At 24.5% G+C, this 27,251-nt stretch overlaps 12 protein-coding genes across 12 annotated transcripts; 7 read left to right on the forward strand and 5 right to left on the reverse strand.

Moving 5' to 3' along the window:
- The first annotated feature begins 584 nt into the window (after positions 1 to 584).
- On the forward strand, positions 585 to 4,813 carry DICPUDRAFT_97761 (uncharacterized protein). The gene is made up of 3 exons (XM_003287547.1): positions 585 to 1,774; positions 1,861 to 4,275; positions 4,364 to 4,813. The coding sequence occupies exons 1-3, from the start codon at positions 938 to 940 to the stop codon at positions 4,436 to 4,438; spliced, it is 3,327 nt and encodes a 1,108-aa protein (XP_003287595.1). The 5' UTR covers positions 585 to 937; the 3' UTR covers positions 4,439 to 4,813.
- Positions 4,814 to 5,929: 1,116 nt separating this feature from the next.
- Positions 5,930 to 8,081, forward strand: DICPUDRAFT_32685 (uncharacterized protein; the record flags this gene model as incomplete). Its single annotated transcript, XM_003287548.1, has 3 exons — positions 5,930 to 6,818; positions 6,936 to 7,756; positions 7,827 to 8,081. 3 exons carry the CDS (start codon positions 5,930 to 5,932, stop codon positions 8,079 to 8,081), a joined length of 1,965 nt encoding a protein of 654 aa, XP_003287596.1.
- Positions 8,082 to 8,689: 608 nt separating this feature from the next.
- On the forward strand, positions 8,690 to 8,979 carry DICPUDRAFT_32706 (uncharacterized protein; the record flags this gene model as incomplete). The annotated part of the gene is made up of 2 exons (XM_003287549.1): positions 8,690 to 8,860; positions 8,929 to 8,979. Coding segments are annotated over 2 exons (222 nt in total), but the record flags the coding sequence as incomplete, so codon positions are not given.
- Positions 8,980 to 9,254: 275 nt separating this feature from the next.
- DICPUDRAFT_87665 (uncharacterized protein) lies at positions 9,255 to 10,906 on the reverse strand (the record flags this gene model as incomplete). The annotated part of the gene is made up of 3 exons (XM_003287563.1): positions 9,255 to 10,125; positions 10,210 to 10,717; positions 10,795 to 10,906. The coding sequence occupies 3 exons, from the start codon at positions 10,904 to 10,906 to the stop codon at positions 9,255 to 9,257; spliced, it is 1,491 nt and encodes a 496-aa protein (XP_003287611.1).
- Positions 10,907 to 11,618: 712 nt separating this feature from the next.
- DICPUDRAFT_32720 (uncharacterized protein) lies at positions 11,619 to 12,068 on the reverse strand (the record flags this gene model as incomplete). Its single annotated transcript, XM_003287564.1, has 1 exon — positions 11,619 to 12,068. One exon carries the CDS (start codon positions 12,066 to 12,068, stop codon positions 11,619 to 11,621), a length of 450 nt encoding a protein of 149 aa, XP_003287612.1.
- A 1,275-nt stretch (positions 12,069 to 13,343) lies between these two features.
- Positions 13,344 to 15,332, reverse strand: DICPUDRAFT_87666 (uncharacterized protein; the record flags this gene model as incomplete). The annotated part of the gene is made up of 2 exons (XM_003287565.1): positions 13,344 to 14,848; positions 14,933 to 15,332. The coding sequence occupies 2 exons, from the start codon at positions 15,330 to 15,332 to the stop codon at positions 13,344 to 13,346; spliced, it is 1,905 nt and encodes a 634-aa protein (XP_003287613.1).
- Positions 15,333 to 15,817: 485 nt separating this feature from the next.
- On the forward strand, positions 15,818 to 17,432 carry DICPUDRAFT_32669 (uncharacterized protein; the record flags this gene model as incomplete). The annotated part of the gene is made up of 4 exons (XM_003287550.1): positions 15,818 to 16,013; positions 16,093 to 16,753; positions 16,838 to 17,170; positions 17,234 to 17,432. The coding sequence occupies 4 exons, from the start codon at positions 15,818 to 15,820 to the stop codon at positions 17,430 to 17,432; spliced, it is 1,389 nt and encodes a 462-aa protein (XP_003287598.1).
- Positions 17,433 to 18,687: 1,255 nt separating this feature from the next.
- DICPUDRAFT_32742 (uncharacterized protein) lies at positions 18,688 to 21,038 on the forward strand (the record flags this gene model as incomplete). The annotated part of the gene is made up of 2 exons (XM_003287551.1): positions 18,688 to 19,049; positions 19,109 to 21,038. The coding sequence occupies 2 exons, from the start codon at positions 18,688 to 18,690 to the stop codon at positions 21,036 to 21,038; spliced, it is 2,292 nt and encodes a 763-aa protein (XP_003287599.1).
- A 518-nt stretch (positions 21,039 to 21,556) lies between these two features.
- Positions 21,557 to 22,365, forward strand: DICPUDRAFT_78457 (uncharacterized protein; the record flags this gene model as incomplete). Its single annotated transcript, XM_003287552.1, has 3 exons — positions 21,557 to 21,644; positions 21,712 to 22,062; positions 22,133 to 22,365. 3 exons carry the CDS (start codon positions 21,557 to 21,559, stop codon positions 22,363 to 22,365), a joined length of 672 nt encoding a protein of 223 aa, XP_003287600.1.
- Positions 22,366 to 22,566: 201 nt separating this feature from the next.
- DICPUDRAFT_94447 (calcium-regulated actin-bundling protein) lies at positions 22,567 to 23,786 on the reverse strand. The gene is made up of 2 exons (XM_003287566.1): positions 23,711 to 23,786; positions 22,567 to 23,551 (listed from the first exon to the last, which is right to left on the reverse strand). The coding sequence occupies exons 1-2, from the start codon at positions 23,754 to 23,756 to the stop codon at positions 22,710 to 22,712; spliced, it is 888 nt and encodes a 295-aa protein (XP_003287614.1). The 5' UTR covers positions 23,757 to 23,786; the 3' UTR covers positions 22,567 to 22,709.
- Positions 23,787 to 24,931: 1,145 nt separating this feature from the next.
- DICPUDRAFT_151723 (6-pyruvoyltetrahydropterin synthase) lies at positions 24,932 to 25,418 on the forward strand (the record flags this gene model as incomplete). Its single annotated transcript, XM_003287553.1, has 2 exons — positions 24,932 to 24,978; positions 25,058 to 25,418. 2 exons carry the CDS (start codon positions 24,932 to 24,934, stop codon positions 25,416 to 25,418), a joined length of 408 nt encoding a protein of 135 aa, XP_003287601.1.
- A 75-nt stretch (positions 25,419 to 25,493) lies between these two features.
- DICPUDRAFT_151724 (uncharacterized protein) lies at positions 25,494 to 26,891 on the reverse strand (the record flags this gene model as incomplete). The annotated part of the gene is made up of 3 exons (XM_003287567.1): positions 25,494 to 25,893; positions 25,970 to 26,591; positions 26,717 to 26,891. The coding sequence occupies 3 exons, from the start codon at positions 26,889 to 26,891 to the stop codon at positions 25,494 to 25,496; spliced, it is 1,197 nt and encodes a 398-aa protein (XP_003287615.1).
- Between the last annotated feature and the right edge of the window lie 360 nt (positions 26,892 to 27,251).

The following is a 27,251-nucleotide window of genomic DNA, read 5'->3' on the forward strand; positions in this document are numbered from 1 at the left end:
TTTACAAAAAAAAAAATTAAAAAAAATTAAAAAAAATTAAAAAAAAAAAAAAAAAAAAAAAAATTTACGTAAGTCGCAACCTTTGGGGATTTTTTTAATAAATAGCAAAATAATGTAATGATCACAATTTTACTATTTTTTTTTTTTATGATTTATTTGTTTAATTTAATTTAATTTTATTTAATTTAATTTAATTTAATTTTTTTTTTTTATTTGTTTTGTTTTTATTTCTTTTTATTTTTATGTTTTTTATTTGGTTTGTTTTGTGTTTTGTTAAATATTAATGAGAAAAAAAAATAAAAAAAAAGCAAAAAATGTTTTTATTGAGTATCATATCATATTAATAAATATATATATTAATAATACATACACACAGACAAACACACACACAATTATATATTTTTTTAAATGGAAATTTGAAAAACTTATTTTTTTTTATTTTTTCTTTTTTTTTTATTTTTTTAAAAAAAATATTATTTTTTAATTATTTTTTTTTTAAAATTTTTTAAATTAATTGTTTTTTATTTTTTATTAAAATAATTAAATAATTAGTATTTTATAAACAATAATAATAATAACAAATAAAATTATATAAAAAAGAATATTTATGTTATGGTGTATTTAAATTATATATATATTATACATAAGAAATAAATAGAATAATTTAAAATAAAAAATTGGAGCATTAGTATCCTTTTTTATTTTCTTTTTTTTTTTTTTTTTTTTTTATTTTTTTATTTTTTGTTTTTATTTTGTTTTTATTTAGTATATTAATATATAGGGTTTTTAATAAATAAAAATATCAAAGAGAATTATTGATTAATGAAAAGATTACAAATAATAATAAATTAAAACTAATAAAATAATAAATAGTTTAGAAAATTTATAGTAATAAAATATAATAGTAATAATAAAAACAATAATCAATACTTAATAAATGATAGGATTTAATAAGATTAAAACAAAACTTAAAAGTAATGCAAACAATAATGCAAACCAACAATTGCAATCTCCTCAATCACAAATACCAGCACAGCCACAGCAACCCATAAACAATCCAAACCCACAACCATTAATATCTAAAGTTAAGCAATGTTCACCCACATTTTCAGGTAAAAGCACAACTCTTTCAAGAAAATCAATGCTACGTAGTAGAAGAGTTGTCGTTTTTGGTAATAAAGGTGACTTTTTATCAAATCTACTTTGCACAGTTTTATCGCAGTATGAATGTTTAGTAACTTTAGTATTTCTACAAAAACCAGTTGATAGTACAGCAACAGTAGCAACTCCAACAAATGGTATCAATCATAGCAATAGCAGCAATAATTTTAAAGTATTGGAAATCAGTATTGAAGATAGAGATAAAATTAGTGAGATTATTAAAGAAAATGATTCAATTATAGGATGTTTCGAATGGTGCGAATTTAGAACACTTTATGAACAAGTAAAGGTACTTTCAGTAGAGCTCAAAGAAATATATAATAAAACCAGCAGTGGTGAAAATAACAAGTCATTGGATAAACAAATTATGGTAGTCTATCCAATCGGTGTGGAAGATGTCGAATACAATATTGATAATGTTTCAATCGAAGTCATATTTGATCCATTACCAGTAGCCTTTATTTTTTATTCAGCACTAATGCAATGGCTATTTATTGGTCCACCTACAATAAGTCAATCACACTTACAATTGCTTCTAAGCAAACCAACAGAAGGTTGCTTTTGGTTAGATTGCGATGACCTTATTAAAGCGATAGTGGAGTTAATGATTCAGGTAGGTGTTTTTTATAAATCATGGGGATTAATAGAATGTTATACTAATATTTTTTATTTTTTTCATTTTTCTTAATTCATAAAAAGGTTGATCTAAGTTGCACAAGTAAAATGCTAGTATTAACCGGCAAAGAGTCATTAACGTGCATCCAAATATCAAATGTTTTATTAAATGAATATAATATTATAGTTGATGATTATATTGAAGATAAGAATAATACTGACAATAAACAACCAGCATTAACAGATACCCAAATTCTTCAAAAAAAGTTTTTCACATATTTACAATCACCAATTTCAATTGTAAACTCTCCTTCAATTGAGGAGATTATTGGAACACCACCAACCTCATTTTCAAATTTTTTAATTAAATCAAAAGAAAATCAATTAATTACAATTAAACCATCAAGATCAAATTCAAATTCAAAAAAAATAGAGAATAATAGTGGTTTAGTTAGTAATGATAATAATAGTAATAGTAATATAAATAGCAATAATAATAGTGATAATAATAATGGTAATAATAATAATGGTACTAATATTGATACTAGTGTTATGAGTGCAACTATATCTACTTCAACATTAACTACATCGATAGACTCGTCAACTAATACTGAAGGTACAGCAACTAAACCACTATCGGTATCATTAGATCCAAAATTATTAAATAAAGCATCACCACCCACAACACCGCAACAACCAAATAATTCATCAACACCATCCTCATCATCATATAGATTCGTTTTTAATCCATTTAATATTTTAAAGTATTCCAAAGACTTTATCGAAGAAACCCTTTATAGACCATCAGCTAATGTAAATCAATCTAAAAAATTAGTACAAGATCAAGAAACTCAACAGTATATTAATTTATTAACTATTGGTTTTAAAAAATTATTTGAAAGTGATATTGACTCAATGGCAGTCAATGGACAAAATAATAATAGTAATAATAATAACAATAATTTAAATGTAAATAATGTAAATATAAATAATAAAAATAGTAATGGAGAAACACCAGCAAATCAAAAAGACGGGGCTTGTATTATTGGTGATTTTTCAAACGAAGATTTTAATCAAGAAACCAATATTGAAATCCCAATTGATTCAGTTGTAGATTTAGAAGAGGAACAGCATATACATCAATTCCATCATTTACAACATCCACCCCAACCAGTATCCACATCTGAAAGTTCATCAGCAACTGTAACAACAATGGCAACAACAACAACAACGACAACAACAACAGATTCATTTAACACAACAACTATAACCTCATCAACAGTCACTACAAACACAGAGTTATCATCATCTACAGCATCATTAACATCTTCATCATCAGATAATTGGCAGTTTACCATATTCTCACCAAAGGTTTTTAAAGCAATAAGAAAATATTATAATGTTGACAACGATTTCCTTAGAACCAAATCATCAATAGGCAACCCAGAGATATCTGATATTGTAAAGTTTTTAGAGGTTCAAACTATAGGTAGAAGTGGTAGTTTTTTCTATAAATCAGAGGACTGTAAATACTTTATAAAAACAATTCCATCAAGCGAGTATGACACATTCACTAAATTATTTCCATCATATTATCAACACATTAAAAAGTATCCAAATACTTTGCTTCCAAGATTCTTTGGAGTATATCGCTTAAAGGGTAAATTAAAATTAAGTGGTGCTTCCTATTATAGTAGTGCCCATAGAGATATCATATTTGTTGTAATGGCCAATCTTTTCTATTCTGAACAAAAGTTGGAAATTAAAGAAAAATATGATTTAAAAGGTTCAACAATAGGTAGATATGTTGATGTTAATCAAATTCAGCAACAATTAGCCGAGGAGCAACAACAGCATCACCATCAAAACGGTACAGATAGTTTGAATACAAGTAATAGTAGTAATAGTAGTTGTAATAATAGCAATCAAATAAATGGTGTAGATAATAGTATTAATATTCAAATTCAGGATTTAACATTCAAGGATTTAAATTTAAAAAGAAAGATTCATTTGGGTAAATTAAAAAAAGTATTTATACAACAGTTATCAATCGACTCTGAATGGATGAGCAGCCATGGTATATGTGATTATAGTTTATTGGTTGGTTTACATATAAGTGACAAGAAATCAATTCAAACTCTTAAAGAATCTCAAGGTCCAAAGTCACTTGAGAAAAAGGATATATCCTATTTCAAAAAGGATTTTAATGGTATTGTTGAAAGTGTTCATACCCCGTTACCAATATTCAAAATTAGAGATCGTTCAAATTCATGCTCGAATGCAACTGATTTATCATCTGATCTTAATAATAATAGTAATGGTAATGCAACTTTTTCTCCACAACCACCATCATTATCAACTTCAAATATAATTTATAGATCGAATACAGAAGAAAGTGATGGAGGTATAGTTTATTATTTAGGTTTAATTGATATTCTAACAACTTATAATTTAAAAAAGCGTGGTGAAAATGCTATAAAAGGAATGTTGTTTGATAGAGTAAGTTTAATATTAAATTTAATATATTTTTTTTAATAAGGTATCTCAATACTAATAACATCTTTTTTTTTTATTTTTTCTTTGTTAGACTCAAATATCAGCAATTAACCCAAAAGATTACCAAAGTAGATTTATAAAATATATTGAATCAATATTTGAATAATATAATAGTATTTTTTGTTCCTTATATAAAAAAATAAAAATAAAAATAAAGATAAAAATAAAAATAAAAATAAAATTAATAAAATGAAATAGTAACAACACATAATAATTTTCATAATAATAATAATAATAATAATAATAATATAAAATAATATAATAGATCAAATAAAATTATAAATTATATTTATTTGATAATATTATAACACAGAAACCTTTAAACCAAATCAATCAAATCAAATCAAATCAAAAAAAAAATTGATTCCGCACTAACATCAAATAATAATAATAATAATAATAATATTTTAAAAGAAAACAACTTTTTTGAACATATTCAATAAAAATAGTATGTGTGGTGTTTAAGATTTAATCATTATAGAAAACTTTCCTAAAATTTAATTTTAAATTTAAATTAAATTATATAAAATTAAAATTTAAATAATTTTTTTTTTTTTTGTTCTATTTTTAAACAAATGTTAGATTAAAATTTAAAAAAACACCCCCCACTCAAAAAAATTCTTTGTTCAATAAGTGTGTGTTTGTGTGTTAAATTGTTTCATGTTATAATAATTGTTTTTTACATAATTAACATCACTGTTAATATTTTTAGAAATTAAAAAAAAAAAATATATATATATTTTTTTCTTTTTTTATTTTGTTATTTTTTTTTATTATACACATAAAGAGTAAAGAGAAAAAAAACAAATAGAGAAATTAATTTCATATAACAATTTAAAATTTTTATATGTTAAAAAGTGCATATATACATAAAGTAAATATTTAACCCACTTTACCACACATACACACATTCGCACACAAATTAACACACATCCACCCAAAAAAAAAAAAAGAAAACTTTCTTTCTATCCAAACACTCGCACAAAAACACAAATACAAATAAACAACTCACATGTACTCACCCTCTTTTCCCTTAGATATATATATACATTATAAATTGGATAAATTATTATTTTAAATTGTATATAAAAACAATATTTTTTTTTTTTTTTTTTTTTAATTAATTTTATTTTATTAAATTTTTTCCTCTCTCTACACATTAATTTAAATTACACACGCACACACAAATAATTATATAAAACAAATAAAATTATTCACATACACTAATACTATACATAATTATATATCTTTTTTTTTTTAATATTACTTTTAAATAAAAATTATTAAAAATTATTTTTTATTTATTTTTTTTTATTTTTTTAAATTATTTTAATTTATATTCATATAAAATTAATAGTAATAATAATAATAATAATAATTTTATAGTAATAATAATAAAATAATATTTTTTTTAATATAAAATAATAAAAAAAAAAAAAAAATAAAAATTTTTAAGAAATTTATTTAAATCTCTAAAAATTAATCATTAAACAAAAAATTTAATAATAATATTTTCTTTTTCAAAAAATTATTAAATTTTAAAATATAGATTCTTTTCCCAAAATTAAATTAAAGTTCAAAACAATTCATATCAGAAATGATTGATATAATACCAAAGGATATTAATACTCTCAGAGATAAAAAGAAGAAGAAAAGAGAAAGAAAGAAATTAAATGATGTGATATGTTCAAATGGTAACACAACAGTTGGTGCAGCCAGTAGCACCGATTTATTAGAGCAACAGTTAAATAATGACAGTAACCAAAATGGCTCTTTAAATAATAATAGTAATAACAGCAGCAATAATAATAGGAAATGTTTTAAAACCAATAATTCAAATAATAGTATCATTATGGTAAACCATAATAATCAACAAAAAGAAGATTGTTTAAGATGTAATAAAAATAATAGATTTAACCACAATAATTGTATAAATAAAATAAATGGTATTGATAATAGCAATAGTAATAATAAAAATATTTTTAAAAATAAAAATAAAATGGATATAGATATAGAGGAGGATGATATGGTTTATATGGATATAGATAGTTGGTATAGTGGCGATCCATTGGTTTCAGAGGTTTTAAAGGATGAAAAAGAGACGCTAGGGCTAATAGAGAAAAAAAAATTAGAATTGCAATCAGTTGAAAAGACAATTTCAACTTTACAAGAAGCAAAAGATGCAATATTAAAAGATATCCAAATAAAAAAACAATTTTTAAAATCTGTTCAAAAAAAGAAAGAGGACCAAATAAAAACAATAACTAATAGCTACCACTCAATCGCAACAAAATATAATTTATCTCAAGTAGAGTGTCGTACTTTAACTTTAATTTTGCCTGAAGAAGTTATGTTACATATTTTTAAATTCCTTTCACCATTGGACATATGTAGAGGAGTTTGCAGAGTTTCAACTAAATGGAGATCATTAGCATTTGATTTGGGTTTATGGAGAGACCTCTGCTTACAAAGAAGATTATTAGACGGTTCAAACTATTACATTCCAACAACTCCTAGATCAGCATCAACATCATCTCTATCATCTCTATCCTCTTCATTATCATCATCTTCTTCATCAATTTCAAGTTGTAGTAGTGGCATAGAATCATTAAATAATTCAAGCGAAAATATAAATAATAACAATAATAATAACAATAATAACAATAACAATAACAATAACAATAACAATAACAATAACAATAACAACAATAATAACAATAAATTAAGCTGGAATAGTAATTGGTATGTTGGTGAATATAGAAAAGATACAAATTGGAGAAGAGGGAAGTATAGTACAACTATATTAAGAGGTCATAAGGAGATTGTATGGAGTCTTTTATTCGAATCAGATAGCAATACCTTAATAAGTGGCAGCGAAGATATGACAGTTAAAGAATGGAATTGCAATGGAGTTGGTAATAGCGCACAGTTTTTAGATGATCTAGATGATAGCAAAAAACGTTGTACAAAAACACTTACTGGTCACAAAAATGGCACAATTTGTTTGGGAAGTACAGAAACACGTTTGGTTAGTGGTAGCGCAGATGGAAGTTTAAAGATCTGGGATCGTCAAGATGGTAGTTGCTTAGAAACAATTCAAACACACAGCTCTGTTTGGTGTCTACAAATTATGGACAACTCTTTAATCTGTGGTTGTGTAGATGGTACAATGCGTGTATTCGATTTAAATACCTCAACATGTTTAAGAACTATGAGAGGTCATACAGCTCCTGTTAGATGTTTACAAGCAGTAAACCACAATGGTCAAGATCTTATTGTATCTGGTTCCTATGATAAAACTATCAAGATTTGGGATATGAATGCCCACTGTATAAACACTATTCGTGCACATACTCATAAAATTAACTGCCTTCAATATGAAAATGGCCAATTAGTAAGTGGTAGCCATGATAGTTTCTTAAAGGTAATTATAAATATTATATTTAAAATTGTTTTTAAATAATACTTATTTATTTATATTTTTTAAAAATTAGATTTGGGATATGAATGGTTCATTAATTCGTACATTAAAGGGTCATGATAATATGATTCATTGTTTACAATTTAAAGGTAATAAATTATTAAGTGGTTCAACTGATAGTACTATCAAATTATGGGATATGAAAACCGGTGCAAATCTAAACACAATAAAGGGTCAATCGGCAGTTTGTTGTCTTAAATTTAATGACTCAAAATTAATTACTGGTTATGAAGATTCAACAATTAAAATATTTGATTTTTCATACTAAATAATTCCAATAACAATAAATAATAATATATAATCACCATATTCCTCCTCTTCCAAATTATTAAATTAATAATAAGGATAATTTAAAACAATATAGGAACCTAGATATTCTAGTTTTTATTTTTTTAAAGTAATATTACAAATTTTTTTTTATTAATTATACTAATAAAAAAATAATAAAATTAAAATTTACAAAATTTATAAAACCAAGTTATCCATTAGCTCAATATATTTTATTTATTTATTTTATAATATTTTTTATAATAATAGTATGTTTTGTATTTTTTATTTTTTATCAATGCATAGTATTGGGTTTGATATAATTATAGTTTATTTATTAGTTTTAATGTGTATAGTTATTCCAAAAAAATATAAACTAAATATTATTGATAAAAAATGCTTTTTAAATTAAAATGAAAAATATTGAAAAAAAAAATTTTAAAAAGAAAAAAAAAATTAAAAAAATTTTATTTTTTATTTTTTTTTAAATTTTTTGGAAATATAATCATTTAGAACACAGATACAATGGAAAAAGTAAAATATAAATTCGATTGCTCTTTAAAATAGTAATAATAACGAATAGATAACTAATTTACTAAAAAAAACTAGGTATTTAATATAGGAAAACTTGTAGATTTTCAATGGAAGCTTGGTGTTGCATCAGCATCAAATCATTCATCACAATTAAATACACCATTCATCACAGTTTTTATTAAAGTTTTAGATTCAAATAGCAAAGTTACTGCTCATTCATTCGAGCTTACAATTTCAGAGTTTAAGGTAAAAAATTAATTAATTATTCATATTTATATAATCACAAATTTACTCATTCATATTTTATTATTTAGAATTTTGCACAACAATTTAAAGATATGTCACAACTAATTGAATCTTTATAACGAAATAATAAATAATAAATAATAATAATAATAATATTAAAAACGATAAAACTGTATATATTAAATTTTAAAAAAAAAAGAAATAAAAAATATAAGCCAATTAAAAAAAATAAACCTTTTTAATTAAACGAATTAAAAATAAAACATATAACTACAAATTGTTTTTATATTATAAAAAATTAAAAATATTTTAAGATTTTATTTAGTTTATTTTTTTATATATTTATTAAAATAAATATCTTTTTCCTTTTTTTTTATATATATATTAAATATTATTAATACTTGAAAATTTGACCATACCAGGAGTTAATAACAACATAGAGACCAGAGGTTCTCATTTGTTCAGATGAACGATAATAAGTAGTACCTGAAAGTAAATCGGTAACTGGAATTGTGTCATTACCATTGGCTGGTTCGGCATCATCAAGGATGATAGTACCAGTGCCTTGTTGATCTGAAAAGTTTAATACACAAAGTCTTTTTTCGTTTTGATAGGTCCATTTATAGGCAACAAGATTCCAACTTTCTTGATCGTTTGTACAATTTAAATAAGTGAATTCACCAAATTTGAAAACTGGGTCGCTTACAATTGAGGTAAAAGTATTGTAGAAAGCCATGGCATCACCAATAGCTGGTTCAGATTCTTCACGTCTTAAATGAACATCTAATTGATTTGAGTAACCTTCGAAATCACCCCACCAGAAGAAACGAAGACCTGGTAATGTGTAAGTAATTAAAGCAGCGGCATTGGATCTCCACCAGCTACCAAAGAATGAAGCACCTCTTGGTTCGTCATGATTAGCAATAAAGTGAGCTGAATGAGTAGTGAATTGTTTTGAATGACCTGAAATCCATGCTCTAACGGCGTTCATATCACCACCATTAAGAATATCGTGAAGCATTTTGTCGTAAGTATAATCAAAGCCAACTTGTTGAAGATTTTCTTCATATGGGTGATAAACTTCTGCTAAAAAGATAACATTTGGATATGATTCTTTAACAATTTGAATTGCAATTTCCCAAAACTCTTGTTCTGGTTGTTGGAATCCCCATGATGATAATTGTGATTGCCAATTAGATCCAAATAATGAATTTAATAATAAATAGGCCATATCACATCTAATACCATCAGCAAATGATGCAACACTAAAATTAAAAAAAAAAAAATTTTAATTAATAAATTAATAAATTAATGAATAAATAAATGAATAAAATTTATAAATCACATACGTTAATAACTGTTGAATTCTTTGTTTAATTAACACTGGGTTCCAATAATTTAATTGAGCAGTATCAAACCAAGAGCCACCCCAACCAGCACTACCGTAGGCAATACCATTTGGAAGATAGGTGTTGTTATCATATGGAGTTGGTGTTCCTTCTGGTGCACGAATATAATAATCTATATCTGAGCTAGTCCATGGACAATCAACAGCAGTGTGATTTGGAACAAAATCTAACATTAATAATAAACCAATAGCATTAAGTTGTTTTCTTAAATTAACTAAATCTTGTTCGAGACCAACTTGTGGATTAACTGAATAATTGGTGACAGCATATGGTGAACCAATAATATCTGCTTGTGTATAACCTGGTAAAACTTGGGCATAATGTTGTAATAATGGTCCGTTGGTTTGATCATAATTAATACCATATTCACCTAATTCCCAAACACCCATCATCCAAATCATATCAAATCCCATATCTTTAATTTTTTGAAATTCTTGGAATGGAATATCTATTGGAAATAAAATATAGTTCAATTAATATTATATTTTATATTGCACACACCATTTTTTATATTATTCTACTTACCAGCAATACTATTAATAGGTTTGTTATAAGTAACTGAAAGATTATACATCCATGGTCTAGTTGAAATTTCGTACATCATCATACCACCTTGTGGTACTGTACTTTGTACCATTGATTTTGTACTTGTAATTGACATTATAGTTAAACTGATAAAAATGATTATAAAAACCAAACTAAATGGTCCAAAACTTTTATTCATTATTTTTATTTTAGTTTTTTTTTGTTTTGTTTTAAAATTTACAGAATTATATTATTTACAAAAAAACTGTTTAGAATTTATTAAACGAATGAATGTGATTAAATGAATGTGGAAATTTAATTTTTTAAAAAAAAAAAAAAAAAATTCAAGAACACCACAAAGAAAAATTAATTTTGTTATAGTGAATTTGAAGAATAATACAAACAAAAACAATAGTGAATAGTTTTTTTTTTTTTTTATTATGATAATAATTTTCTTTGTATAAATCTTTGAATCATTTAAAAAAAAAAAATTAAAAATTAAAAAAAAAAAATTTAAAAAAAAAAAATTTAAAAAAAATAAAATTTCATATCAAATTTTTTTTCTTTTGGCATGTTTATATTGATATTTTAGTTTTTTCGTGCATACCTTCAAAAAGACACTCTGGTCTAAATTTTAATTGGTTTTATTTTTTTATTTTAAAAAACCATACGCACACGATAACGATATTATGATTAACACACCAAAAAAATTTTGGTGAAGTGGTGTCCACCACTTTTTTTTAGTTTTATTTTTTTACTTTTACTTTTTGGGTTATATTTTATTTTATTTTATTTTATTTGTTTTTGAGGGTTGAAATTAAAGATCAATTTGGCATTGTTGAGATCTTGTCAATTGAGGTTAATATTCCTGAAATATTTTGTAAAGTTTCAATACCTCTCATCAAATTTTTAATATTCATGTCGGCATCGTTTGAGGCTTGATAAAGTAAGTGGGTGACCATTTTGCCCTTTTCTTTAGCATCTTGGAGTCTGTAACGAAGCTCTTGAATCTCTGGATTGTTTGAACCTGTTGATCTAAGAAGTGAGATGTCATTTTTTAATTGTTCAACTTGATTCTCTGCATTTTGTGCTCTTTTTTTTGTTGCTAAAAGATTCTCTTCAACCTGTGCTACCATATCCTCCATTATTTTGGTTTCATTTGCTTCTTTTATTTTGAACTGTTCTAATCTATTCTCTGTTTGTTGTAATTTTAATTCTGCTGATTCTTTATCGTTTTTATACTTTACACATTGAACCTTTAATGCTTTTACCATTGACTTTAATTTTGTAATTTCTTCTTTTAAATTTTCATTTTCTTCTTTTAATTCATTATTGGTATTATTATTAAGACTATTATCGTTACTATTGTTGTTGTTGGATACAGTTGTTGAACCATTTATAACTACATTTTTATCAATTAAATTTGTATTTGCGCTTGCTAAAACATGACCATCAAAACTAGTTGAGAGGGAATTTGGTGCTATTGCGGTTGCTCCTGTTACAGTGGTTGTTGGTGATATAATTGAAACGGTAGGTAATGCCATTGGTATACTCTTATCGAATTTTTCTAATTTTTCTTCGTCTTCATTATTTACATTCCCATCATCAAATAGAAGTGTAAGTTTCTTTTTTGTCTGTACTGTTGTTGTTGTTGATAATGAGGCTGTTACTGTAGGTGTTGGTATTGATGCAGATACTGGTGCTACAGTTTTATTAGTTTTACTAATTGAAGAAACTGCTACTGGTGGTGGCGTTATTATATTTGCGGGGATAGTTGGGGCTTTAGGTAAACTTGGCTTTGGTTGTAAACTGCTTTCCATTTCATCATCATCATCGTCATCATCGTCATCGTCCTCCTCATCATCGTCGTCATCATCATCAAATAGGTTTGTATTTATTTTAGATTTATTACTCTTTGTTGTTTCTGGGTTTGTCTTTATTTTATTTGTTGTGGTAACTGATGCAGTATTGTTAAATGTTGGGAGTGGTATTTCGTTAACAGGTGGTGGGGGTATTGTTGGAGGTGGTGGTATAATTGTTGGAGGTGGTATAATTGGTGGATTAACTGGAGGAGAATGTGCTGCGCTATTTACATTATTTGTATTATTATTATTAATATTTACATTATTATTGTTATTTATATTATTTATGTTATTATTATTATTATTATTATTATTTATATTATCTTCTTTATTAAAGCTAAAAAAAGAAAATGGATTCTCTTTAACTTTTGTCATTTATTACTTTATAAATAATACTATAAATATATATCTGTAGTTAATATTTTAAAAAACTTGTTATACTTTTTTTTTTTTAAAAAAAAAAGAATATAAAAAACAAAAAAATAAAAAATAAAAAAAAATAAAAAAAAAAAAGATTTTTAACTCTTTTTTAAATTTTTTTAAAAATTTTATTTTTGCTTTTTTTTTTTTTTAAATTAAAATGGTTCTTAAATATACATCTATAAAAAATTAAAAAAAAACTAAAAAAAAGATTTATAATAACTATTTTTTATTTTATTTATTTTTAAATGTGATGGCAATAATTGATTAACGACGATAACGATATCTCTTGAAATTGAACCAAAGCTGTAACACACCTTTTTCAAAAACACATTTAAATCCATATTTGTGAGATTTTTCCCATTCTTTCTTAACAATTTTGAAAGCAATATCTTCGTAGGGTGGTCCTGCATGGAATCTTAAAATACATGTATCGGGATTATCTGGTGATGGTGAAACATAAAATTGAGGTGATTTTGATGTATCGATGAGATCTGGATAAAATATGTTAAATTTATAACCTCTAACTACCTTTGGTGGTGGATTGTCCTTGTCATAATGAGTACGATTATATTTAGTCCAATCATATCCTGTATGTACTCTATTAAAGAATTTTGGTTTTCTAGGTCTATATTTGTCGTGCCATGAATAGTATTTTGGTTCCAATGCAACTTCCAAATCAAACTGTTCATCAAATTCATTTTCTTCGTCATATGGATCTTTTGATTTTTCGCTATTATCGGTTGTATTTGATTTAGATGAACCCTCTTCATTATTATTACTATTATTGTTATTATTAGTATTTTTAACCTCTGGATTGTATTCGAATGGTAATTTTGAATCATTTGAAATGTCATTGAGGTATTTTTCTGTTTCGATATCTGATAGTCTTTGTTTGAGATTACTGATGAATTTCTCTTTTAGGAATGCGGATGATTTATAAATCTTTAAATGTTTTAAAAGAGTTTCCCAGTATTCAACATTCATTGCAGAACCAGATTCTAATTTTTGCAAAATATCGGTTTCCAAACTGACTAAATCCTTAAATGATTTTCCTTGAAGAATATTTCTAATGTCATTTGTAAGTGAGTGATGAAGTGCACTGGAATCGGAGTTTGCTGGGTCTTCGCCATTTCTAACGCCCAATTGATAATTTGACAATTCTAAAGCTGCCTCCCAAAACTCCAAGTTATCTTGATCGGTATCCAAATAGGTAAAGTCACGAATACCCTCGATTAGCTCTTCTAGTATTTTTGGATCGTAGATTGATTGAATCATTGAGACTGGTTCACGGTTTTCACGATGATCTGGTAGATGGAGCATATTTAATGTTTTATAAAGGAAATCGATTGGCTTTGGACGATTATCAAACAAACGAGTTTCACAACGTTTGCAAGCTTGTAAAAAGTGAAACTCTTCCTCTTTCTTTTCGAGCTCTTCATTATTGGACATATCCTTCATACGCTGTAAACGTTCTTTTTCCTCCTCCCAAATTTGCTGTTCTTTTTCCCTCTGTTCACGCTTCTTTCTGGCCTTTTCTAACTCCTCCTGAATATCTTCTTTTCTCTTTTTGCCATATTTTGAATCATATTCGTCTGGTCTCATACCTTCTTTTATAAACTTTTCTCTTTTGGCTTTCCACACAAATTTCTCTTGTAAATTAGCATCATTGAACGGATTCATGTCATTTGAATAGCCAGTTAAGTCAATATCATTCTTTCTATTTGCTTCTTTTTTTTGTTTTTTTTCAATTCTTCTTTGTCTTTTTTCTTCTGGTGTTTCATTTGCTTTTCTTAGTTCTTTTTCTCTTTTCTCTTCTTTTTTTCTTTTTCTTCTTTCTCTTCTTTCTCTATCACTTTCATCGCTGCTACTACTTGTATAATCACTTTCTTCACTGTCACTGTAATGTTTTCTATTTCTTTTGTGTGACGATGATGATGATGATGATTTTTTTCTATCTCTTGATTTGCTTCTACTTCTACTTCTATTCCTATCTTTATTTTTTCTTTCTTTTGATACATCTCTGTCTCTATTTTTTCTTTCTCTTGACCTATCTCTATCTCTTGATCTGTCTCTGTCTCTGTCTCTTGATCTATCTCTATCTCTGTCTCTGTCTCTTGATCCATCCCTATCTCTTGATCTATCCCTGACTCTATCTTTGGCTCTATCTTTGGACCTATCTCTCTTTTCTTTTATTGGACTTTTTGATCTATATTTATCGTCATAATCTCTATATTTTCTGTCACTTGATGACATTGTAAAATATTATATTATTTATTAGTTTATTTATTTATTTATTTATATATATATAGATATTATTTATATATTTATATTCATGAAATTAAATTTTGAAATTATAAAAAAAAAAAAAAAAAAAAAATTTTTAAATTTAAATTTTTAATTTTATTTTTGAATTATTTTTTTATTTGGAAATTTTCAACAAACAAAATAAATTTATAATAAATTTTTAGTAATAAAAAAAAAAAAAAAAAAAAAATTAACAAATAAATGAATAAAATAAACAAACAATTAATAAATTAAAATAGATGTTATAAAAAAATAATAATTTAAAAAAATAATGATAAAATAAAAATAAAAATAAAAATAAAACAAAAATTAAAAATAATTAAAAAAAAATTAAATTTTTTTTTTTATAAAAAAACGAATACGATTTTTTTTTTTTTTTTTTTTTTTTTTTTAAAACTATCATTAGTTTGATTCAAAATAAAATAAATTATAAAATGACAGAATCAACCAAAGTTGCTAAAACTGTTGTAAATAAAAAAGAAAGAACAATTGATATTGTAATCGCACATAAATTAAATAGTGGTAGTAGTAACTTTAAACAACAAGCTCTCATTAAACTTAGAACTGCTGTTAAACACGAAAAACTATCAGAAATTCAATTATTAAAAATTTGGAAAGGTTTATTTTTAAGTAAGTAATACATTAATAAATAAATAGGGTTTTTAAAATTAAAACTAATTTTAAATTTTATTTTATTTTTTATAAAAAGGTTTTTATAATACAGATAAATTAGTTGTTCAAGACGAAGTTTCAACTAAAATTGCAGAATTAACAACATTATTTAAAGATTATAATGATTCGTTTTTATTTGTAAAGTGTTTTTTTATAACATTACAAAATCATTGGAATCACATTGACCAATATCGTGTTGATAAATTTTATTTATTATCTCGTAAAATTGTACATTCATCATTCAAATTATTAAAGAAATATTATGTTGCACCAAAGGAAGGAGAAGAACTTCAAAATAAATCAAATGACGAAATCTATAGTGGTTTAGTTAAAGTTTTCAAAGATACAGTACTCAATCCAAAGAACTCTACATTAACCAATGGTATTGTTTTACATTTTGCCGATATCTATTTAGAAGAGTTATTTAAAGTTACACAAGGTGCCATGGATCCATTCTATCTCACTAAAATTCTTTTACCATTTATTAATTTCTTATCAAAGAGTGAAGATGATGTAGCCTGCAGACGTATTAAAGAAAGAGTTTTCACCCGTCTTGTAACCACCTATTCAATCTTTGAAAAGAAAGATGCATTTTATTTACCAAAGGAGGGTATTAGATATTCAGATGATAAACCAGAACTCTTTATTGTTGATTATGGTATGCTTTCAAAATTATTCTTCAAATGTGCTTCATCCAAGTAAGTATAGTAATAATAGTTTTTGGAACCCCAAAATTTAAATGTTAAAAAATATTTACTTTTTTTTATTTATTTTATTTTTAGGACCACATTAGAAGTTAACAGAAAAATGATGTATTCTTTAAAAAACCAAATGAATAGAGCCTATTTAGCATTCAAAGAAATTGAAGAATCAGCAGATAATATTTTAGATGAAAATGGTAATTATATTAATCCAGAAATGGAAGAAGAAATTGAAGGCGAAGAAGAGGAAGAGATTGTCGAAGATGAAGACGATGAAGAAATTGAAGACGGTGAAGAAATTGAAGATGATGAAGAAATTGAAGGAGATGCTGATATTGATGACGAAGAAGATGATGAAGAAATGGAAGGAGATGCCGATATTGATGATGATGATGATGAGTTTAATGAAGATATGTTATATGCCAGCGATGACGATGAAGAAGAAGACGGTGATGATATGTTATATGCTATTGATAGTGAAGAGGAAGAGGAAGTTCCACCACCAAAAAATAATAAAAAAAATAATAACAGCAAACCACAACAAAAATCACAACCACAACAAAAAAAACCACAATCACAACAAAAACCACAACCACAACAAAAAAAACAACCACAAAAGCCACAACAAACTAAAGTTTCATCAAAAAAAGCACCAACAAAAAAATCTAATAAATAAATAAAATAAATATACTTTAAAAAAAAGAAAAAGAAAAAGAAAAATTGATTGTGTTTTACATGTTTATTTCATACTTATTATTGAAATCTAAAAGAAATATTTGTTTTTCGACCAAAAGAATATTTTTTTTATTTTTGGTTACCAGATATTTTATTATTTTTTTTAATAAATTTTTATTATATGGTTGGGGACCCTTTTTATTTTAAAAAAAAATATATTTTTTTATTTTTACTTTTTTTTTTTACGAAACAAACCAAATATCTCATAAAAATTATTTAGATTATTTTCACCATATTGTATAGCATGAATATAAATAAAATAATTTTAATAAATATTTTTTTAGTAGTTTATAATATATTATTTGTAAGCTCACAAAGCCAATTACAAGAACAAAAATGTATTGCAGATTTAGAAAATAAATATAGCTTTGGTTTTGATTTTAAAAATGGTTTATATGATATTTGTTCATATTCTACTAATTATTGTGGTTCAAGTGGTTTCATTGAAAGGTATATTTATATATAATTTTTTATTTTTATTTTTTTTAAAATTAATTTACATTTTTTCAAAAATTATATTAATATCATTATTATTAAATAATAAACATAATTTTAGACTTAATTTAGTAAATCCACAGACAAAAAATGACCCACTATTAGTTTCCGATATTTCGTGCCTTTATTATCTAACTGAGGTGAGTTTGTTTTCATTTCATTTCGAACAAAACTTCTTAATAACCAAGATTTCAACTAAAGTCAATGCTCTCACCCTAAATGGAAACTTTCTAAATCCAATAAATTCAGAGTTACCAGGATATTCTAATTTGTATGTAATATTTTTTTTTTATTGCTGTATATTAATTGTATATTAATTTTTATTCTTATTGTTTTTTTTTATAAAATTTATAAATTTATTTTGTAGAGATTTATATACAACCGATTTCAATTTAACTACATTGGATTTATCTTTTATTAAAAATGTAAACAGATTTTCTCTTTTTTACAGTATTGTGGATTTAAAAGCACCTACAGAACAAAACCAACTTACAGAAATTTTAATAATAACACCAAAACAAATAATAGATTTTTCAAAATTCACCAAACTAAAAGAGGTCGATATCACCTTTGATTATGGCTTTGACCCATCAGATATCTCAAAACTTTCAACTATTAAAGCAACAAAAATTCAACTAATTTCATATCTTGAAACCCAAATACCTTTATCTATTTTTTCATTAGATATACCAATTTCAGAAATGGTTGTGTTTGGAAATATAGAAACACCAACCCAAAAAATAACCCTTGCTCCATCATTTTTAGATACAAAAATCACTATACAGCAAACAAAAAATTTTAATATCGATGGTTTATTCCCCTTTAATGCCAATGAAAACTCAAAAATTGAAATGGTTCGTTCTAATATTAATTCAGTTCAACCATTAAGTCAATTTTCACCTTTGAGAAATGTTGTTGTTAGGGAATCAATAATAAGCCCCCTGTTGGGTACATATCAAGGTGATTTTGATTCTCTCGATTTCTCAAATAACCAATTAAATTCAGAAGTTGGCCCATCATGGTGCTCAACTAATTTAATCGTAACAAATAACCAATTAACAGGGTATGTAATTATTTAATTTTTTTTATTGGAAAAAATTTAAATACTAATAATATTTATAGCTCGATCCCATCTTGTTTTAAATGTTACTTTAATGATACAGACAATACAAATTTACCAATGATGAAACAAAGATTTTCAGGAAATCAGTTTACCAACTTTGATACAAATGAAGAGTGCACAACATTCGCACCAAGACCAACAATTGATGGCTCAACTATTTCAATTACTGGTAATGACATTGGCCTCAACCCAAGTAATTGGTATATCGAGGGTGTACAGTGTAAAAGTGTAATAACTCAACCTGGTAAATTATATATTTGTGGAGATTTAAACAATATATTAGACGGCAGAGATTTCTATTCAATTAGATTCCGACACCCAGGAAATAAAACCATTACATTCCCAATTAAGCAAGCAGCACCCATCATCACCTCTGTGGAATTTGGTAGACCAGTTGTGATAGTAGGCCAATATTTTTCGAGCTACAATGGATATGTAGATCAAGTTATAAAATTAGATGATGCAAACTGTGTTGTTTCAGCAACAGAATTTAACAAAACCTCATGTGTGGCAACCCAAACAAGCTCAGCAGATAAAATTCCACTTGAAATTACCGTGAATAAAACTCTTACAACAAAAATATTGGTTTCAAAAAATAGTTTAAACAATAAGCAATGCCCAAACGGTTGTATAAATGTTCCAAATGGTTTGTGTGATATGTCTACTGGTTATTGTATGTGCCAATCTAATGGAAAATATCAAGATTGTAATACCCATGTTATTTCATCCATTGACCCATCCAATACAAACGGTGGTGAGGCAACATTCTATGGTGATTTTAAAAATGAACACAAGGGTTTAACCATTACTATTGGTGATAAACAATGCTCCCCAATTACACTAACTACATCAACAGTTATTAAATGTGAAGCACCACCAGGTAAAGGCATACAAAATGTAATAATGGTTCAGAATGATTTAACCTTTGTCGGTAGCAAAATGTATAAATATAAAGAAATTGTAGCAAGCTGTCCAAATAATTGCACCAATCAAAATCAAGGAACATGTAATACAGTAACTGGCTTATGTGAATGTATAAATAATTATCAATCATATGACTGTAGTGTAAAACCAAATGAAGGTGGTGAGACAGGAAATAATGGAGAAACCATCATCGACAATGAAACTGGTTCAACCAATCTTACAAATAGCCAAACTAGATTCCAAATCTATTTTGATTTATTAAAAGAGGTAAATGTTTTGGGTGACACAGTTAAAACACATGTATTAAAAGATAAATGGGTATTAAATAACACAGACATCAAAAGCAATATATTCACATTCAAACAACAACTAAATGGAACTAATTGCAGCATCATATCGATTATTGAAGAAATTCAAGAAACAAATGGCAAAGAATTTACATTTGCAAATACAACATTTGGCCTATCAAAAGGTTCAATTAAATTTACTATATCCATTAACAACTATCCATATCAAAGTACATTAAATTCATTGGTATTGGATTTTGTATCAACTGTAGATCAATTAAAATCAGCTGAATGTAATGAAAGGGATACCGAAATAGATACAACCCATTTCAATGATATATCCACATTTAATTATATTAAAATATCTAGAAATAATCAAGCCTTAACAGGTAGATTCATAAACAAATTAATTTCTGATGGTAGACCAACTTTTTATAGTACATCTGTAAATAATGATACCTCAACACCTTCATCCGTCATATTATCTTTAAATTTACCACATTGCGATAGCTGTGTAATAGACCCTGATTTTTCATTGATAGTTTCACCCGATTTTAAAGAATGCAAATCAAGTAGAAAATGGTTTATCCCTGTTGTTGTAACTGTTCCTATAGTGGGTGTTGCTTGTTTAATCGTTATAATTGCATTCCTATATAGAAAAAGCACAACTGTCAAAGTTATAATTAAAGCAGCAAAATTAAAAAAAATAAATAAATAAATAAATAAATAAAAGAATTATTTTTTAAAAAAAAAAATCTAACTTCAATATTATTAATAATGTTTGGTTTTGTAAATTTTATTTATTTTTTAATACATCTGATTTGGCAGCAAATATATAATCTTTAACCAATTTAAATCTGTGTCCAAACACTGTTCAATCAAAATTATGCTTTAATTAAAGTTGTAATATGCTATGCTTTACAAAGTCTATATTTCCAAATCTACCCTGTAATATTTTAAAACTATATTGAAACTATAGCCAAGTTTACAAAATGATTATTAAAACTAATGTATTTATGGATATAATGAATATTAAAATTAAAAAACTAATTTTGTTATTATTACCACCCGATATTTTTTTATTTTTCTGATAAAATTTTTCTTTTATTTAAAAAAAAAAAAAAATTAAAAATTAAAATAAATTAAAAAATAAAAAATAAAAAATTTTCTCAATTTTCCATCAAATGTATTAAAAATAATTTATTTATATTATTTATTAAATAACTTATTCATTAAATGTCAATACTTTACAGAAACTCACCATTTGGTGCAGCAGGTATATTACCCTATACAGTTCATAATGGAAAAATATATGTTTTATTAGGTAAAAATATTTATTTATTTTGTACCTTTTTTTATTAAGCTAATAATAAAAAATATTTTATATACAGGTAATGAAAGACGTGGATTCAGTGATTTTGGTGGATATAAAGACGGACCAACCGAATCAACAGAGTTTTGCGCAGCGAGAGAATTTTCAGAAGAAACATTAGGACTTTTTATAAATGACTCTAAAGATAGAGGATGTATTGCTGGTGTAGAGAAATCCACTTTATTATTCAACAGTATTTTAACAAATAAAGATTTATATAATGTTGGTTTGATAACAAAAATAGAAAACTATTTTAATAGATATGCAATGTATATATGTCCAATTAATAGATATATATTGGATAATGATTTTAGATCTGTATATTTATTAAATAAAGAAAAACCCATTAAAGAGCGTATTGAAAACACAGGTAAATATAAACAATAACTTTATTGAAATTAAAAAAAAAATTACTTATTCTTATTTTTTTAAATATACAGAAAAAAATCATATTTGGTGGTTTGAATTAGAAAAACTTTTAGAACTATCCCTAGACGAGTCTTTAAAAGAAATTAAAAGGGGGCAGCACATATATGCTCTATTTGGCTCATTTTTAAAGACCATTAGAGAGCCCAAATTTATCGAATTCTTCACAGTTTTAAAATCATCATATGATACAAATCTATTAAAGTCAATGATAGATGATGTTTGGAATAAAAACACTTTATTATAATAATTAACAACAAAAAAAATAAAAATAAATAATAATAACTGTAATAAATAAATATTAATCTAAAACAGATATCTGTTAAAAAATAAAATGATCGCACTCAAATACCCGATCCACAATTTTTTTTAGTTTTTACAAAATATTTTAAATTTTCACAAAATAATTTATTTTTAGAAAAAAAAAAAAAAAAATAATAGTTTTTTTAATTTTAATAAATATAATTTAGTTTTTTTTTTTTTATTTTTTTATTTTGATACACATAAAAACATTAATGATTTATAAATTAATATTTTTAAAAAGGGTTTAAGTATACAAATTTAAATATTGAATCGAAACGGTTAAAAAGCTTATTTCTTTGATGGACCGTATCTCTTTTTCTTTTCTTCGAGATCTCTGTTCATCCACCAGAGAGCACCTTCACTTGAGGCACCACCATCAGCACCACCAACACCTGATTGACCACCATATTTCTTTGAGGCGATACGAACAGCAGCTTCAGCAGTAATGAGGGCTTTGTTTAATTCTTCTTTTAATGGGCTTGAATCGATTTGAGCTAACATATTTTTAGCACCAAGACCTTTAACACCTGGTAATTGTGAATCAGCTTCAAGACGAGCTTTTTCTTCTTCGTAGGCACGAATACGTTTGTTGACTTCTTCGAGAGCTAAACGAGCTTTTCTAATTTCTGGATGTTCGTCGTGGTTCATTGAACGGTGACAGAAATCAGCTGGATTGGCAACATCTCTGTATTGGTATAAGAGATATTCAAGGAAAGAGACACGACCATCAAAGTTAACATCGACTTTTTCTCTTAATTCTTGTTTACGTTTGAGAGCAGTTAACATTTCTGGTTGTGATCTGGCATAACCATCTTTGTAGGCTTTGTTTTTGTCGTCTTCGACGAATTTGCAGAGGATTTCATAGAAATAAAGGGCAATATCGAAATCGAGATCGTTACCTTCATCATATTTGTAAACTAATTGAATACCTTTGTTGTGCATATCAGCATATTTGATTTTTTCCCAAGCAACAGTGTAAATGAATTCAGCTTCATTTCTAATTTCAAACCAGTAGGCATTTAAGAAGTGAACAGCTTGTTGTGAGAATGGAAGTTTGGCAACATCACAGAAAAATTTCATGGCTTCATCTGATAATTTTTCGGTGAATGATGAACCAACTTTACGTGAGGCTAAAATATTATTAGTTTAAAAAAAAAAAAAAGAAAATTGGAAAATGAATTAATATTTGAATTTAAAATTTTTAATTTAAAATTTTATATATTTATCATTTAAAATTTAAATAGATATTTAAATGATAATTTAATAATATGTTAAAGTTAAATACATACTATCAATACCAGTAAGAACTTGTTGTTTCTTTTCAACTTCTGACATTTTGTTATATATATATATGTGTATTTAAATAAAAAAAAAAAATAATAATGAAAAAAAAATGAATGAAAAACTTTTTGGATTTTATAAGCAAGATAATTTTCAAAAAAAAAAAATTATTTAAAAAATAAAAAAAAATTAAAAAAAAAAAAAAAAAAAAAACCAACTAATTAGTTGGGTTTGGAATAGCCATTTAAAAATTTTTTTTTTAAAATAATATAATTTTTTTTTTGGTTCAGTTATTATAAATATAACAAAAAAAAAATAATAATATTAATATTAATAATTATTTTATTTAACTCCTTCATTTTAAAATATCCAGTTTTTTTTTTAATTTTTTATTATAATATTCACCCACTAATCCACCCATTTTTTTTTTAGCATATTTTACCGAATGGTAAATTTAAGAAATCTTTAACAATTGTAATATAATATATATGTTTCGAGTCTAAAAAGATTAATAATTTTTTATATCTCAATTATACAAAATATTACAAATAAACAATACAATGGAGTATATATGATCTACAAAATTATTTTTTTTTATTTTTTTTTTTATTTATTTTTTCTTCAAAATTTAATAAAACATATTTTTTAAAAAAATAAATAAATAAAAAAAAAAAAAAAATTTAATTTTGGTTTTTTTTATCCACATTTTATTTTTAAAATTTAAATAATCATTTTAGCAAAAATCACATTTTATTATAAAATTTTAAAATTTTATTCATTGAAAATTTTTTTTTTTTTTAAAATAATAAAAAAAAAAAAAAAAAAAAAAAAAAAAAAAAAAAAAAAAAAAAGGAAAAAAAAGAAAAAAAAGAAAAAAAGAAAAAAAAAAAACCAAGTAAAAAAAAAAAGATTGAATAGATAAATAATATATATTTTTTATTTCTCTTTTATGACAAAGTGTGTGTTAAAAAATTCCAATTAGTTTTTTTTTGGAATGTTTGTCATCATGGAGAACAATTAAGATTCCCAAAAAAGAATCAGTACATCTTTTTTTTTTTTAATTTAAATATTTTAAAATTTTTTTTTTAATTTTTTTAAAATTTTTTGTTTTAAAATTTTTTTTTTTTTTTTTTTAAAACACTCATTTATTATTATCCATTAAATAAATATCATTATATTGTAATAATAAAAATAAATAGTAATAAAATTATTACATAATAATATATATAATGCCAAGACAAGTAATTTTAACCAGACGTGAAGTTTTTTCATCAAGGTTTGTTTTAAAATTTTGGATTCGTTTTGATAACATTGATTTAAAAAATTATTAACATTTTTTTTTATATACATAATAGTCATAGATTATTTTCAGATTCTTTAAGTTTAGAAGAAAATAAAAAAGTTTATGGAAAATGTATAAATAGTCATGGTCACAATTATACATTAGAAGTTTCGGTTAAGGGCGAAGTCAACCCAGATATTGGTATGTTTATGAACATTACAGAGTTAAAAGAAGTCATTAAAACTGAAGTTATGGATAAATTAGATCACAAAAATTTAGAAGAAGATGTTCCAGAACTTAAAGGTATCGTAACCACAACAGAAAATCTTTCAATTTTTATTTGGGATCAATTATATAAACATTTAAAAAATTTTTTATATGAAGTTAGAATTTTAGAAACTGAAAACAATTTTGTAGTTTACAGAGGTGAATAAATTAAAAAAAAAAACAAAAATAAAATTTAAAATAAATTGATTAAGCGTTTTTCCTTTATTTTTTAAAAAAAAAGTTTACCACCTATTTGCAACTTTTTCAGCAAAACCCAATTTATTGTGGAATTCAATTTTGGTACCATCATCTAAAATTGCAACACCTGAGAATAAACCAAACACTTGGTTTGCACTACTTTGGATAATTAAATAGTTTTGATGATCACAACGATTTATTATTGGTTTAAAATCCATTTCCAGTCTTTTATCATTCGATGTAAACTTCCAAGGGGTCATATAATCTTCTTTACCATTTTTAAACTTTGGTATTATAAACTCCACCTCATCTAATTTGTGTGCTATACCATCTAAAAATACCATGTTTTCAGATGCATTTTTTGTATTACCAAATCCATAACCTATATTAAATCCAAATTTCCTTCCATCATCTAAATAACATGATAATGATCCCCAATACCAACTGTATTTTTTTTTAAAAAAAAAAGTAAATTAATATATTTTTTCTTAATTATTTGATTTTTAAAAAAAAGACATACACTTCTGAATAGGGCCAGACACCACGACCCCAATCTAAAACTGCTAAAGAGTCGTTTGGATCAAATAGATGTGTTTCTTGACCAATTTTAATTTCACCAGCAGCAACCATTGTATTGATTTTACAATTATAATAAAATGCATGCTCGTGATATTTAAAAGGAGTTACAATAACCATTGAGTCTCTAGGGAATTCGGTTAGTGTAATGTTACAAATGATTTCATTGTTGTTTCCATCAAAATTGGGACACTTGCAAACCAGAGTTCTAACAGTACCATTATTATCGAATCTTAATGAAATCTTTTTAGAGTTGAATTCAATCGAACCTTCAAGTGGTGTCTTGGGAAAGTTAAATTTACCAAATGGAAATACTGCCAAATCTCCTTTAGTTTTGTATGATGGAGAATCTTGATTAAAATTAAAAAATGTTACACTTGCATTTCCTATATACCCAATATCACCAAATGTTAATGCTAATCCAATTTTACCATTTGTTATAAAATAATAATCCCATTCTTTTATTCTCCATGAACTAGCTTTAATGTCATGTCTATTATATTCTTTCATAAAGTTGGTAGAGTATCCACTTTGAATTACTTCACCTTTTTCATTTAATAAAGGCCCTAAAATTTAATGATTAAAAAAAAATGATTAAAAATCATAAATAAATTTTAATTATGATTAAAAAATTAAAATTTTTTTTTTAAAAACTAAAAATAATAAAAAAAAAAAAAAAAAAAAAAATTACCTTTATCTAATTTAATTTGAAATCTTTTTTCTTCATTATTATTTAAAATATGATCCATATTATTATCATCTCTTTTGTTTTCATTATTTTGATTATTTTCTTTTTTTTCATTATTTTCTATAGTATTTTCAATACTATTTTTTATATTATTATTATCTTCAATTATTTCATTCATTTTTTTTTTAATTATTAAATGGTAAATAATAAATTATTTTTTTATTTTTATATAAAATAAAAAAAAAAAAAAAAAAATAAAATTTAATAAAAATAAAAAAAAATATAAAAAATAAAATAAAATAAATTTTATTCAGATTTTTTCCTTAAAACTATAAAAGAGATCCATTATTTTTTATTTTAAATTGTGGTAATAGAATAATAATGATTGTATTTTATGAAAATTTAACTATTTTTTTTGATAAAATAAATATTATTATATTATGAAAAAAATTTAGAAATAAAAAAAGTTTATTATTTTAAATTATTAATTATAATAAAAATAAAAAAAAAAGAAAAAAAAAAAAAAAGTTTTTTATAA

This window comes from Dictyostelium purpureum (genome assembly GCF_000190715.1).
Source record: "Dictyostelium purpureum unplaced genomic scaffold DICPUscaffold_104, whole genome shotgun sequence".
Taxonomy (NCBI): Eukaryota; Evosea; class Eumycetozoa; order Dictyosteliales; family Dictyosteliaceae; genus Dictyostelium; species Dictyostelium purpureum.